The sequence below is a fragment of the Limanda limanda genome, chromosome 13 (genome assembly GCF_963576545.1).
Source record: "Limanda limanda chromosome 13, fLimLim1.1, whole genome shotgun sequence".
Taxonomy (NCBI): domain Eukaryota; kingdom Metazoa; phylum Chordata; class Actinopteri; order Pleuronectiformes; family Pleuronectidae; genus Limanda; species Limanda limanda.
Genome location: NC_083648.1, coordinates 2,969,133 through 2,985,663, shown reverse-complemented (window position 1 = coordinate 2,985,663; position 16,531 = coordinate 2,969,133). Strand labels below are relative to the sequence as shown.

Here is a 16,531-nt window from a genome sequence, read left to right as displayed (position 1 = left end):
CCTGAGTTCCTGTCTGGTTCTGGTCCTCCACAGTCCGCTCTGTTCTCCTTCCTCTCACTCGGATGAAGCTTTGACAATTTAAGTTTCTCTTCATCTTCTTCACTCTTCACAGCGACAGGAGTCAATGTGAACTTGATATCAGCCTCCTCCAGTCCTTGAAGCTGCTGTCCATCCTGATTGGTCCACGGTTCCTCCTGTTCCTCTTTAATGTGGGGGGGCTCTGGGTCCTCCGGGTCCACAAGGGGGCTCCACTGCTGCTCCTCAGGGGGAACCTCTTCTTTAATCACCATCAGTTGCTGGATGTCTGCAGGACACACTGAAACACAAATACACACGTTTATCATTTCAGAGTTTCCTGAAGTGTTTTGAAAAACTTGTGTTGTGAGGTTTAATGTCGACTGTTGTGATTTTTGAACGATCACATTCAGGAAGTAGAGATGTTGAGGTCGTTTACAGTTGGTGTAACGACCCAGCTCGTAAAGGAAGCAGCATAAAACAAAAGGTTTCTGGTCAAAAAGTGTTTCATTCACAGCAGCAGGTTTTCTGCACAGACTCATTCACAACAGCATCAGATCCTCCTCATTATTCAGGTGAGAGGTGGAGCAGCCGGGTGCAGCAGACACAGACAGGAAGTGGCGTATTAACTCCGCTGCTTGAGCTGATGCTAGCTAACGTTAGCCTGTGAGCGGTTCCTCCTCGATTGTGGAAATAAATCATAATCACGATTATTTTGGACAATATTGAAATCACGATTATTCAAACGATTACTTTTGAGTTTGAAAACATGATACATTTATTCAGTATTTCTCTCCAAAAAAAAACGCGGGCTGACCGGCTCGGAGAAATGCGATCCGGTGTGAACAGCCAGGCGGCTGCGTGCTGGAGAATGGCGCTGCGCAGCGCGGCCGCTACATTGTGTGGTTCTGCTCCTCGTCGGATTCTTCTAATCCGAAGTGTTCCCATACAAGAGAAGTTTTTCTACCCTTTTTGTCGATCAAACGGGGGCTGCCCTCCCTCAGCCATTTTCCATCCGCGCTGTTTTTTAAATACCGCCGGTCACCACACACACAACTCGCCTCCTTCACTTTACAGCTGCTTGAGAGTGAGAGCCAGTCAGCTGGGCCGCGTCGAATGAATTGAGGGAAGGACTGAATTGCGCACGCAATTTCAGAAAATCATTTAATTCGATTATATTAGTTTGGAGATCATTTGACCCAAAAATCGAAATCACGATTAAAATTCGATTAATTGCACAGCCCTACGCTAAGTCTCTTTATTATTATCAACATGAATATAAAGGTCACCAACAATATAATGTTATCGGTCTTTAGGACTAGGGATGTCACAAGAACCGATACTTAGGATACTTTTCAATGCTAAAATAATAAAACACGGACGATGCCAATTTTTTTGAAGCACCGTAAGCGCCGATGCCAGCTGATAGCAACGGTGCTGCGCCTCTTCTGGAACTGATTGGGGCAGTATGCTTGGTTAGAAGGAGAGAGAGAGAAAGAGAGCATGTTTCTTGCAAGTAGGGATGGGCATAATTAATCGACGATCGATTAATTGATTAAGAATTATTTTTTCATCGATAAAACTATTGCATGTTCGCTATGTGGCAGGAAGCCGGAATATCTGAGTTGCCCTGAATGCAGCACAGCGAGGATGTTGTCAGCTGGAGGAAGCAGCCCGGAGCTAGCCTCCGCTGTTCGGCTTCATGTCCGCACACAGACTGTCAGTCCACGGGGAAGGGAACCCGGACAGACCCAGGTCTGGGGGAGGGGTTCCGGGAGTGAGGGCGTGACAACAACCGGACTGAGAGGTGGAGAACCGTCAAATCGAGCTAGCTCTCAGCGGGGCTTGAGAGTACAGCAGCGCATATTTTCAAGTGTTACCATTGAACGGATCCCGTTTAATTGCCACAAGAGTTGTTCATCTTGTAATCAAGATCTCAATGAGGAAACACGCTGTGTTTTTTGTTTTTTTTTACCGTGGTATCGAAATTGGGATCGAGAATCGTGTTATTTTACTGGTATTGGCACCGACAACTGAATTTTTGGTATCGTGACACCCCTATTAAGGACTAGGTTTGATAAAAACTCATGGAATTCCGTTAAAAAGTCAGTATAAGCCCCAGGAGCACGGTAAACTACATCAAGGATGATTGGCTGTTGGTGTTTCTTGGATTGGTGTGGAAGAAAAGAACAAGACATTCAAATGAGTTGCAGCTGAGTTCAGGTTTAGGATTAATGGATAGCAATAAATCTGTGTTGTAATCTGAGACTAGTTCATTAACTATAATAGCCTTTGATGAAAGTGATCTAATGTTTAAAAGACCACCTTTAAAAGTCTTAAGGCCGGCGCATGCTTCTGCAACGGCGTCTGCGGCTTTTCACGCAGTTGTGACGCAGGACTCTTTGTCATTCATTGTTTTCCAAGCGTTGCCATGCAATTCCCCGCCAGAACAATAGGCGGAGTAATTTTTTTTGTCGAAGTCGTCTCTTCTTCGTGTGTGGCACGAAGAAGAGCGGTTTATTTACATCGCCACGGCGGCTCCTCAGAGCCTTTTTCTGGCGGACACATCCACCAGTCAGTGATGGGTTATACTAGTGGTCATAGTTTGGGATCTCTTCTGCCAAGTGCTCTTCTATTTGGTCCATTTTCATTCTTCTAAATCTTCCGTGGTTTCCACCCGTATTATCGGGCATGAACCGGAAATGCGACTCCGGAAATGATGTAGTTAGCAGACCAACCACAGCCTTGCCGGCTACGTGACGCTTGCGGAGCTTTGCCATCTAGTTAGAAAAATTTGGGCGACGCACGTAAGCATGTAAGAAGGGATACGTAAGTACTTAAGGGGCTAGAAGGGCTCCTACGCTTCCGGGCCCGTGTAAACGCAGAAGCATGCGCCGGCCTTTAGTTTCCTGCGTTGTTGCAGAGGTTGTGTTAATTTGTATTCGATTTTTGTGTGGAGTTCTCGCTCTGTTATTGTTTAATTTAAATAATTTAATCTGACGGTGGACAGACAGGATCTCTACCTCCAGCCAGCAGCTTCAGTTTGGATTCGATGCCCCGGTGTTCCAGTTTAACTGGCGATATGTTTACCTCTTTCCAGATGTTGATGGTCGGTTGCAGTGCTGGTCGCAGATTCATCATTTTCACAAAGTGCATGTGTGTGAAGTTCGGTGATCTACTGAAGGTCTCGCTGAAATAAAAATCCTACAAAAATCCTTCCCGAGGTCATGTGTCCGTGTCAGAATCACGTTGATACTTCAATATAAATTAAATGGTTAAAAAAAAAGGAAATAGTACAAAAATCTTGACCGGGACTCGAAACAGCGAGCCGAAGCACTAATAACTTCTGGCCTGATGACGATCTCACTACGCCACGGAGCCACTGAAATTTCCATTGTGCAATAGATAGATGTATCATTCCTTGCTTTGTCAGCTGTATAACAACAGATGAGCTTTAAGGTAACGCCCAGATCATCTGGTGATAGTCCCAACACAGACAAAACGCATAAATACTTAATACCAGGCTTCACAATCTGAGGCTCCTCTTCATAGGAGACACAGGGAGTTCTGAAGAACACACACACGTTGGTGTGGACCAGATATGATGATACTGACACAAAATGCACTTTTTAATGATGATGTTTCATGAAGCGTCCACAATTGCTTGTATCACCACACCACATTGTTTGTGAAAATACAAAAAAATATAAATAGTTTTATTATTATTATTTATCACTATTATGATTTGCCAGAGTTGTCATGATTACACTGGGAACTGTATTTTCTCCTTCGACTGACACAGCACCAATAAAGCCCGCAGCCATCTGACAGAAGAGAAGAAATACACAACACGTTGTTCAACAATGAAGACGCTAAGTTCGTTTTCCAGATTTGCCTCGTTAGACATGTTTTAAAATCACGTCTGTTGACTTTAACCAGCAGCGACAGGAGGACACGTGAAGCTTCACCCGTCCATTAGAAGCACGTTCACCAACTTTACTCATAAAAACACCGCTGGAGCAATGGAAATTTCAGTGGCTCCGTGGCGTAGTGAGATCATCATCAGGCCAGAAGTTATGAGTGCTTCGGCTCGCTGTTTAAACCATTTAATTTATATTGAAGTCTCAACGTGATTCTGACACGGACACATGAACTCGGGAAGGGTTTTTGTAGGATTTGTATTTCAGCGAGACCTTCAGTAGATCACCGCACTTCACACACATGCGCTTTGTGAAAATGACAAATCTGCGACCAGCTCTGCAACCCACCATCAACATCTGGAAAAAGGTAAACATATCGCCAGTTGATCTGGCCGCCAGTTAAACTGGAACACCGGTGTTCCAGTTTAACTGGCAATCATTCCGGTGACTGTGAAGCCTATGCACATCTTAACATGAGTTATTTTGTCAGGGAACACGCCCAGGTTAACTTGACAGTCACAATTTCCCCAAAAACTCGGAGTTATCATTCATACTTGACACATTTGGACACCGCTGCGCCCGTGTGCCGACCACACGTATATACGACATCATGAAAAACTGCTACATCCTGCGCACAGACAAAGAAAAAGCCACAAATAGTTTGCCTGCTTACTATGAGTGGGCGTTTCATGTGCTCGTTGATATCATGGTTGGTGTGGACCACAGATATGATGATAGTGACACAAAATGCACTTTATTTGTAATGATGATGTTTCATGAAGCGTCCGCAATTGCTTGTATCACCACACCACATTGTTTGTGAAAATACAACAAAATATAGTTTTATTATTATTCTTTATCACTTTTATAATCTGTGTTTTAAAATCACGTCTGCTGACTTTAACCAGCAGCGACAGGAGGACACGTGAAGCTTCACTCGTCCATTAGAAGCACGTTCACCAACTTTAATCATAAAAACACCTCTGGAGCTTCCGCCTTGTTGTTGTGAGACGATGTTTACATCTGACACTGCTTTGGTGTGTGCGCGTTGTAATGATCACCAGCGTCAAACACAAGCACTTGGCGTGGAGCTGGTCACGCGTGTGTGTTCTTCAGAACTCCCTGTGTCTCCTATGAAGAGAAGCATCAGATTGTGAAGCCTGGTATTAAGTATTTATGCGTTTTGTCTGTGTTGGGACTTGGGCTGAACGATTAATTGCATTTGCGATTTAATCGCGATATGATAAAACGCGATTTCCTAATCGCAACATGCGCGATTTTAACGTGCGAACGAGAGTAGCGCACCGGGCTGCCGTCCTCACCCGCAGCCAGAATGCCGCGGGACAACACAACTCCGCTGATCCAGAAGACAGCGAAGCAGGCCGGCATCACCTCGTCTCGCTGGTGACCGTGGTGCGGGCAGCGGACCTGAAAATCACTCCCCGGAAAAGCAAGCCGAGCACCGGGTCGGCAAGCCGAGCGCCGGGGAGGCGAGCCGAGCTCCGGGGAGGCGGGGCTCCGGAGCCCCCCGGTCACCTACACGCACATCTGCGAGACGGAGGTGTTCCGCATGGGGGTCTTCCTGCTGAGGCCCGGCGCCTCCGTACCGCTGCACGACCACCCGCACATGAACGGGATGCTCAAGGCTTTACAGCGCCTCATGTCTGCTGTGTTGTGGCTCCACACACACTCTGTCTGTTAGGTGACTTGTGTTCGAAGGGTTAAAAATCACAGCTAGCTGAGGCTAAGCTACGTGCTAAGCTAGGTGGCTCCGCGGCGGCTAAGCTAACTACAGCTAACGGAGCTTCTAGGTCGCTGAGCCTCTCGCCTCCATCGCTACCAACACACCACATCTATCACATGTAGCTCTACTGTTAATGGAGGCGGAGGAGTCAGTGAACATGAGCCACTCGGAGCAAGAGGGAGAGAGAGAAGCCATCGCTGCTGTCTCAGCCTGTTAGACTACGAGGCTGAGCTCACAGAAGTTCAGTAAAGTTGGCAAGACATTCACAGATTCGGACTTCCCGGATCAATAAGATATAAGCGAAACGTTGTTAAAGCACAAACGCTGCATAATTCCCACCGTAGTAATGTGGACAACGGATCATCAATCATATTGACCACATCAATATGAGTCGTCCTCCGTGATGGACACATAACATGGTTGTCTACGTACAGCTTGCTGAGAAACGAGTGCGCAGGGACCGTCTACAAAGTGCAACACCGAGAAGAGTCCTGCTGGCTATGCTACAGCTTTAAGTTTAGGAAAATGTGGTTTTGTTTAATTTTGGGAAATATTGTTTTTTATTGATGCCTTTTCTTTTCATGAATGTGAGTATATTGTTATTGAAACAAATACACGATTAAAAAACGTCATTGGTCCCCAGTTCCACCATTTTGACCTAATCACAATCTACTTTAAACCAATATCATTTTAAATCCTCAGCACAAAGAGAGTTGGACAAGACCTGTCAAAAGTGATTCTATATGATCTCGCTTGTTGGTCATAAAAACAAAGGGAGGTTCCCAACAAATTTTTTTGAGAAAATGTTTTTAATGTTTTTATTGTGGGACTGAATATTTCCCAAAATTAAACAAAACCGAATTTTCCTAAACTTAGTGCTGTAGCATAGCCAGCAGGACTCCCCGGACATGTGATGTGATTTTGGTGAAAATGTACAGTATTACAGTGGAGCTATTGAATAACATTCATAAAAAATATTTTTCCAAAATTAAACAAAACCACATTTTCCTAAACTAAGTGCTGTAGCATAGCCAGCAGGACTCCCTAGACATGTGATGTGATTTTGGTGAAAATGTACAGTATTACAATGGAGCTATTGAATAATATTCATAAAAAATATTTCCCAAAATTAAACAAAACCACATTTTCCTAAACTTAGTGCTGTAGCATAGCCAGCAGGACTCCCTAGACATGTGATGTGATTTTGGTGAAAATGTACAGTATTACAGTGGAGCTATTGAATAATATTCATAAAAAATATTTCCCAAAATTAAACAAAACCACATTTTCCTAAACTAAGTGCTGTAGCATAGCCAGCAGGACTCCCCGGACATGTGATGGGATTTTGGTGAAAATGTACAGTATTACAGTGGAGCTATTGAATAATATTCATATATAATATTTCCCAAAATTAAACAAAAACACTTTTGCCCCAAACTTATTGCTGTAGCATAACCAGCAGGAGACCCTGGATCTGTGACGTGATTTTGGTGACAACATACAGTATGAGACTGAAGTTACTGAATAATATTCATATATAATATTTCCCAAAATTATACAAAACACAATTTTTCCAAACATATTGCTGTAGCATAGCCAGCAGGAGACCCTGGATCTGTGACGTGATTTTGGTGACAACATACAGTATGAGATCGAAGTTATTGAATAATATTCATATCTAATATTTCCCAAAATTATACAAAACACAATTTTTCCAAACTTATTGCTGTAGCAAAGCCAGCAGGAGACGCTGGACCAGTGTCATGATTTTGGTAAGAATATACAGTATTAGCCCAAAGTTATTGAATATTTTATATCAAAAATATTTCCCAAAATTTTCGGAAATCACTTTTTCCCAAAATTAGTATTGTAGCATAGCCAACAGGACTCACTGAACCTGTGAAGTGATTTTGGTGAACATGTACAGTATTAAAGGTGAAGCTATGGAATAATCTTCATTAAAATATTTACAAAAATTATGATAAATGACATTTTTTTAACCTTTGTAGGGTAGCATAGTCAGCAGGACTCCCTGGACATGTGACGTGATTTTGGTGAGAATAAACAGTATTACAGGGAAGTTATTGAATATTTTTGTAATATCTCTTTTCGGTGTTGCACTTTGTAGACGGTCCCTGCGCACTCGTTTCTCAGCAGGCTGTACGTAGACACCCATGTTATGGGTCCATCACGGAGGACGACTCATGTTGATGAAAACTCGCCTGTAGCCCGTTGTCCACGTTACTACGGTGGGAATTATGCAGCGTTTGTGCTTTAACAACATTTCGCTTATGACTTATTGATCCGGGAAGTCCGAATCTGTGAATGTGTTGCCAACTTTACTGAACTACAGAACACAGAGTCACGGAGCACCAGAGAGGAGGGGCTGGTCTGTGTGGCTGTTTAACTACAGACCGGTGATTGTAGCCGGAGTGATGCAGAGAAACAGCTGTTAGCAGAGGAGCTAGTTCAGAGAGCGACCAGCATAGATAGATGTAGATAGATATGATGCTAGCTAACGTTAGCCTGTTAGCGGTTCCTCCAGGGACTGACCTGCTCTGTGCAGCCGGACTTCGGGCTGCATCACGGCATCGAGCAGCCTCCTCTGGCGGCAGATCTCCAGCTCTGTCCGCTCCACTCGCTCCTCGTACCCAGCCACGGTTTCCTCCAGCCCGGCTAGGATCTGCTCCACCGCCGCCGCGAGCCGCTCGGTGAGCATCGCTCTCAGCTCCGGGACTCGAGCCTTTCCTCCTCCTTCCTCCACCTGCAGCAGGAAGTCTTCAGCGGCAGCGCGGATCCGCTCATGTACCGACTCCCGCAGCAGCTGCACGGCGGCCATGTTGCTCCTTCCTCCTCACTCTCAGAGTTGCCGACTCCTCAGTAAGGAGAGTAGCTATTGGCTGATCTAAAAATCGCTAAATGACGTCATTGCCTCATTTGCATAATGGTAATGGTCTCTGTAGGACGTACAAAAAGTGAGAAAAAAATACCCTAAATATGTTAAGAACTACAAATGAGCTTTCTTCTACGGAAGCGTTTTGCATTCGCTTGAAACACTAAATTGTGTTTATTTGAGATAATTATAGGTTCTCAATAAAATAAAATAAACAACTCAATTTTTCATCTCACAGGATCATTGTGTTTCTTTCATGCACTTTATACTTGTTTTTTATTTGTGATTGATTCATTGTTACGCACTGTTGTGTTGTCGGTGCAATGTTACGAGGACGCTGCTAATAAAGTTGCGTAAGAATACACATCAGTTTCACATTTATTATTATTATATTTAGAAAATACCCCAGTTTTTATGCTAGTCGTATATCATTATATTTTGTCATATTTATCTTGTTGAAAAACAACTTTGCCTCAAGGTTTCATGATTTGAGCATCCCCAGTGGCATTATGACATTTGTAAAGGATCCTTTCTCTGTGAACGTTCAATCTGACTTTGCATTGAAAGGAAAGGAGCTTTTATCCTCTGTGGATGAGGGGTCTTTACAACTGGAAACCATTGACATTCATTAATGCTGTTGTGGCGATCTCAGGGCATTCTGCCGTGACTTTAATCCAGGACACCGGCAGAGTTGTTTTCTCAAAAATACTTTTAAGGCCGCTGTCATTTGCGATCTCCAGCAGCTGATCTTCTTCTTAACCAGACATGCTGGATTCACCTGGTTTGTTGACAAATGGGTCTTACAAATACCGTGCTGGTTTGTGTTCAGCGAAAAAGTGACGTGACCGAGACAAGCCTCTTGACATGCATAAAGCATGAGTCATAACGCAGAGGATCCGGTAATTTTTCAAAATAAAACGGTTTTATTTTGAAAAATTACCGGATAATAGATAAAACAGAAAACACGTAAAATGTTTATTCTTTCTGTGTGGCCCGGTACCAAATGACCCACACATGGGCCTGTTGCCCTGTTGATTACAATAAATAGGTCTAAAAAATATGTTTATTGTGTTTGACTGTTCAGTAATGTTCATATTCATTACATTTAAAAAGCAGACATAAAGGTTACTTAAAAGTTACTTTCCCTAGTAACTAATTACTTTTGATATACAGTAACTGGTGGGGTAAATCAATTACTTTTAAAAGAAGTGACTATTAACTGTAACTTATTACAAATTTTCAGTAACTTGCCAAACACTGCTTAATCCACACATTTGTCAGTTGTGTCTAAACAGACAGAAACACACAAGCACATACTCTCTTGTGTATGTGTGTGTGTGTGTGGGGGGGGGGGGGGCGTGTTAGACTGTGGTAAGAGTTGAAGATGAGTCAAAAAAGGATTAAATTATCAGGTGCACGATTCAGAAAGCACAGCAAAGTAGGGGAGGAGAAGAAAGAACAATATAGAGGTAGAATCACCCCAATTGCGGACATCATTAATGTTTATTTTTGTCGAACTGACATGATATGCTGTCACTATAGCTGAGTTCAGACTTTTTATATTTTTATTATACATTTTTATTATTTTTTATAGCTTAGAATTTTGTCTGCCTGTGTGTGCATCTGTTTACAGTCCAAAAGTTCTTGGGGATGCACGACAATTTGCGTGTGTATGTTGGGGGGGGCGCCATTCTGAAATCCCGCCTAGGGCGCCAACATTGCCAGGGCCGGCCCTGCATTCAGTCATCAAGTGACTTGGGTCAGTCATGGCAGCAGGCAGGTTTTGAAAAATTCTGGACCCATGAAGTCAGCTGTGAGAAATTTCCACACTCAAGGGATCTTGCACTTTTTGTTCTGACAATGTTTGGTTCAACATACACTTGTGAGTCATCATTCTCACACATGAATGCCATTAAAACTCACAATGGCATATCCCTTACTGACCAGCATCTACATGACTGCATGCGCATTGCCCTGACAACTTATAATCCTGACTTCACTGCTCTTGCCAAGTCAAAAAGATGCCATTTCTCTCATTAGATGGCAAATGTAGGCAAATTACATGAAAGTTAATAGGCATGTTAGTCAAGCAAGCAATTAAGGTTCATTTTTGTAACAGTATGATTTAATTATGATGTTATTCACCTCATTAATTGTCATGCATTGTTATGTTGTAATTCATTTCAGAGGCATACAATGCAGTTTTATTTTGTATTAGTTGGTGCACTTGAAAGTTGTTCTAAGTAAATTCTAAACAACTGATACAGTTCACCTAACTGAGTGATTCATTTTGAAACACATTTCCTTGATAGACTACCATGCACTTTTAAGTTATTGCAATTCTATTCAGTTCCATGCAATGCACGTTGTTGGTGGAGATACATTTGATTCTGCCTGTCACTCAAATCAGTTTAATCTTAAGTATTGAGGATAATGACCAGTAAAGTTGTGTTGGTACAGCTATGTACAATGAAGTGCATGTTTTTGTTAGTTAATTGCATTTCTCCAATTGTCTGTTAATATGGCGTGGTTATTGCTCACCTGGTTTGATTTTTGAATCCTTGGGCCTATGCGTCCTCTTGGGCATATGTTGTAAAGATTTTACAAAATAAAATATATTGACTCCTTCAGTATGTTGTTGTAATTTCTTGTTTCCGTGATCACTCATATCCTCCGGCCCCTGACTTTGCCTCAGTTTCAAGAACCGGCCCCAGCTCCAAACTAATTGAAGAGCCCTGCTCTACATAATCTAGGTTGCATAATTATGTCATCTGCTCGTCTATTTGTTTCTTTCTCTGTTAGGATGTATATGAGAATGGACTATACAGTCAAACTGCAGTGGGAATCCTCTGCATGGATGTGGAAAATTCAAAACAACTCAACCCATCCAAAGTAGGGATCATCTTGGAATGGAGCGTGGTGATGGACAACCTGGCAAACCTACCTCAGGCCTTCTGCCTTCTTTTTGGACTACTTTATGCCCTGCACCTCGATTACCCTAAGTATATGAAAAACACTTTCAACTTTGTTCAGCAGGTAATGCTCGACCTTTGAAGAAGTGCGCTGACACCGAAAATTCAAACGTTGAAAAATGAGCTTGCATTGTAAATCTGTTTTTTGTGCTACGTAGATGTAAATGTTTAAATGTTGCACATGTAGGAAAACATGTTTGCAGTTTTGCACAGTTTTATGGCATTTTGTACAGTTTTATGGCATTAGCACTGTTTTGATGGTATTTGCACTATTTGCGGTGCTTGTTTTTTGCTATTTGCACCAGTGTTAATTTCGTTGACGATAACGAAAAATATTCGTTAACGCCCCTTTTCCCATGACTAAGACGAGACGAAGACGTAACGAAATGGATCTTTGAAAATAAAAACTATGACGAAATCTATTTTAATTTTCGTTAACGAGACGAGACGAAACGAAAATGTTGGCGGTTGACTAAGTCACAACAATTTTTAAAAACATAATCGTATCAGGCCGTCATGAAGTACCCTGAGCGGCGAGTGTGTGTGTCTGTCAGACAGCGCACCGGTCCCGAGGCTCCGCCCCCTGCCGCAGCGCACTCGCTCAGAGAGACAGTGAGATCAGAGCTCGTTCATGTGAAGCAGGCCGGTCACTGACTTCTTAACTATGGAAACAGTGAAAACACAGAGTTCCTCTGGTCTCAGCTGCTCTGAGATCAGCGCCGCAGCTTCTGGATCAGAGCAGAGGCTGCAGCTGGTTTCTACCGAGCTTCAGTTTCCTCCTCCGGTCTGATCTGCTTTCACTTTTTGTTTTCACATTTCGCCAACGCCAACTAAAATATATAGGCTGCAGCTATATGTTTTTATTTATTTCAAAATAGGGTACTTCTTATTTCATACATTTTCCACAAATATGGGGATGACTCAAATAACCCTACATAGTTCTGCGTTTAATTTATTTTAAAGTAGACCTACACTTGCCTGTGTATTTTCTTCTCCTCTTCATAAGCATTTGGTGTTTCCCTTTGTTGTAACAGGTAAAAATAAATAAAACGTCAACAGTTTTCTTTATTGTTGTTCTATAATTTCATAAATGCAATAATCTACAGATTAGTATAGTATAACTTTATATAACATTTTATCAGCTTTGTTATCAAATATGTTTTGCGGCTCCAGACAAATTTTATTTGGGGGAAGAGGGGGCAAAATGGCTCTTTTGATAGTAAAGGTTGCCGACCCCTGCTATAGATCTATAGGAGGGACATCTAATGGACAACCTAAGTACTGAAAGCTAGACTAGTATGCAGTTGTAGACACAACACAGGGGGTCCCTGGACCTGAGAAGGGAAGATAAGGAGTTTAATGTGGCTATTAAATGTGACTAAAACTAGACTAAAATGTAATTTGTTTTCGTCGACTAAAACTAGACTAAAACTAAGAAGGATAAAAATGACTAAAACTAGACTAAAACTAATATGCATTTTCGTCAAAAGACTAAGACTAAGACTAAATCAAATATAGCTGCCAAAATTAACACTGATTTGCACTGACCTCAGACTTTCACCTTTGCTACAGACTTCCATTTAAAATCATTTCAGTAGTTCTCGGTTAAATGCACTTATCGGTAGCATCAAAACGGGAGCTCCCATCATTGTTAAGTTCACTTAGATATGTCACAGACCACATTGAAATGTTGTCTGGTGCGCATGTGCACGCATCTTACTCATGTGTGAAGGAAAATGCATCATGGGTCAAATAGGAAGGACCTACTCAGCGGACGTCCTCTAACCCCTAACCTCTAAATATTTAAGTAAATAACAACACCCGACAAACAAAAATCAAGGGGCATTATGAAAAAGTTTTGCATTTAGTGGCCAATTTCCACATTTTTACTTTGAGGTATTGTACCAGGGCTTACATCAGATCAACTTCCAATTGGAATGGAAACAATTAAACTCCTAATTTCTAGGACTGCAGAGCAGCCTGAGCACATAAGTTTTGAAATTTCATAGTTTGGGGACATCACAGCTGTCCCTGAATTTAACAATCCTGCTGTTTGACATTTACCATCATTCATGTCAACGAGGGCTCCTCCATCATCGCTGCTTCACTGTCCGTGTCTGTGAGTGTAATGCTGCGTTCCAGACGACTCGTATTTCAGATATTCTGAACTGAAATTGCACAGTTCTGACTTCATGTCAAACGTAACAAACATGTCTGACTGTGAGAAGCTTATTAATTTGTCTTGTGATGAGACAATTCAACTGGAGCCAGTGCAGCCTCCGTTCGTACAGAAACAAAGAGGAGGAGGGCGAGGACGCCATTATCTTTTTATTAGACTTTTATTCTTGGAAACACATTCAATACATAAAGGAGAACACACACTGACATTGAATCTCACGAACCAAGAAAAACAAACATATTTAATCATATGAACTAGTTAAGAACACACGTTCATACGGTGCAAGGAACACACTTTAACCTTAAAATGACATGAAGGACTTTATGAAAAATAGATAAATTATGTAGAAATCAGTAGAAACAAGATATTTAAACTAGGGCTGGGCAAGTTAACTAGTTAATTACGAGTTAACTCAAGTGATGAGTTAACTTGATTAATTATTTTATCTCGCATTAACTCAGGTTTGATTATTTATTGTTTTATTGTGAAAGTCAGGCTTTTATTTTGTGAAAGTCTGTTGCTGACTGCTGCGGAACCGGAAAAAATAAAATAATTGGCGGATAAACAACCATGGATAAGGGTACGGAGCTTTTACATGGCCATTTTCATTTTAAAGTTCTTCCAGACGGCGGAGTCGACAGAACCAAAGTTATTTGTAGCCACTGCCAAGGTGAATTTTCTTATCACCGGAGTACTTCCAGTCTAAAATATCACCTCAATGCAAAACATACAGTTGATATCAGCAAATCACTCAACGAAACAGCGAGTGGAGCGAGGCTTCGGCAGACTACGTTAGATGCAGGGAGGAGTATACATTTTTCATAACGAAGAGGATAACATTTATGCCCTGGCAGTGGCATTGAGCTTTAACTTTGTATTTGCTTTGATAACATTGTTAAGTTGAGATTTACACTGAATATTTTATTTAACTGCTACTGTATTAAATGCTGATGTTAAAAGTGTTTGCACAACAAATGTTATGGCACTTTCGTTCATATGGCAGAACATTGAAAATAAAATTGTGCGATACACTACTTTTTAATTCATTATTGGATTTTGCGTATACAAATGCGATTAATCGTGATTAATCAGGGAAAAAATGCGATTAATCCGATTAAAACTTTTAATCGTTGCCCAGCCCTAATTTAAACACAAAGCTTTCGTGTTATTCAATGAGTTATATTTTCAAGGGACATAAAACTGTTAATAGTCTACTTAAAACAGTGAACTATGAATATGTATAATATGAATATCTGCTGATATATCCTAATAAATCTTTTGTTGCAAAAGTTGCAACTGAATCACTTCTCTCCTTTATTAATCCTCACGTCTCGAACAATAGGACTGAATCTTAAAGGGGTCATAGTATGAAAATTCCACTTTTGTAGTGCTTCTACACGTTAATTTGGGGCTCTAGCATGTGTACCGTCCCAAAAACCGTCCCACCTGACTCTGGTTCAAAACGATAAGGTTGCAAGATTGTATCGTCCTCTCCAGTAGCCATATTTCTACAGAGGTAATGGATAGCTAAAAATCTTGATGCTTGTATCTCGTGAAGGAGGGAGGAGGGGTGAGGGGGGTGAGAGGGGGGCGGGGCACTCAAAACAGGTCAATCTGAGGAGGGCTGTTTTAGACAGGGTAAAAAGGGTGCTGTTTTAAATGATCCTTGTGGTAATTTGACCAAAATATGTTACAGACATTTCATTAAGACCCCAATGAACCATATCAACTGCAGTAAAATGGGCATAATATGTCTCCTTTAACTCTTTAACCACACTCAGAGGAACTAAACAGTTTTTCTCTTGTATGAATCCTCACATGTTTATTTAGATCGCTCCTTCGCTTAAATCTTTTACCACACTCAGAGCAACTGCACGGTCTCTCTCCTGTATGAATCTTCATATGTGATTTTAGATTGCTGCTGAAGGTAAATTTTTTACCACACTCAGAGCAACTAAACAGTTTCTCTCCTGTATGAATCTTCATATGTCTATTTAGACTGCCCCTTCTGCTATATCTTTTACCACACTCAGAGCAACTAAACGGTTTCTCTCCTGTATGAATCTTCATATGTGAATTTAGATTGCCCCTTTCGGTAAATCTATTACCACACTCAGAGCAACTAAACGGTTTCTCTCCTGTATGGGTCGTCATATGTCTATTTAAATTTGATCTTTGGTTAAATCTGTTACCACACTCAGAGCAACTAAACGGTTTCTGTCCTGTATGAATCCTCATATGTTTATTTAGAATGCCCTTATGTTTAAATCTTTTACCACACTCAGAGCAACTAAAGGGTTTCTCTCCTGTATGAATCCTCATATGTTTATTTAGATGGCCCCTATGTTTAAATCTTTTACCACACTCAGAGCAACTAAAAGGTTTTTTTTCTGTCTTACATCCCAAATCACTTTGAGGCTGTTTGTTATTTCTTGTATTTAAACCAGTCTGAGTTTCCCTGGTCTCCATCCAATCATCCTCACTGACTTCAGTCTCAGAAGAGTCTTCAGCCTTGTCCTCAGGACCTGGTTGTAAACGTCCATCAGGACCTGAGTTCCTGGCTGGTTCTGATCCTCCACAGTCCGCTCTGTTCTCCTTCATCTCACTCGGATGAAGCTTTGACAATTTAAGTTTCTCTTCATCTTCTTCACTCTTCACATCGACAGGAGTCAATGTGAACTTGATATCAGCCTCCTCCAGTCCTTGAAGCTGCTGTCCATCCTGATTGGTCCACGGTTCCTCCTGTTCCTCTTTAATGTGGGGGGACTCTGGGTCCTCCGGGTCCACAAGGGGGCTCCACTGCTGCTC

The 16,531-nt window shown here is 41.7% G+C and overlaps 1 protein-coding gene across 1 annotated transcript; it reads right to left on the bottom strand.

Annotated features, from left to right (window-relative positions):
- Nucleotides 1–14,878: 14,878 nt before the first annotated feature.
- LOC133017715 (gastrula zinc finger protein XlCGF49.1-like) lies at nt 14,879–16,316 on the bottom strand. The gene has a single exon (XM_061083871.1). The coding sequence runs from the start codon at nt 16,190–16,192 to the stop codon at nt 15,491–15,493; it is 702 nt and encodes a 233-aa protein (XP_060939854.1). The 5' UTR covers nt 16,193–16,316; the 3' UTR covers nt 14,879–15,490.
- Nucleotides 16,317–16,531: the final 215 nt, after the last annotated feature.

Excerpts from the sequence above, each read along its gene's own strand:
- LOC133017715 (XM_061083871.1), bottom strand. The coding sequence starts at position 16,192 with ATGGAGACCAGGGAAACTCAGACTGGTTTAAATACAAGAAATAACAAA.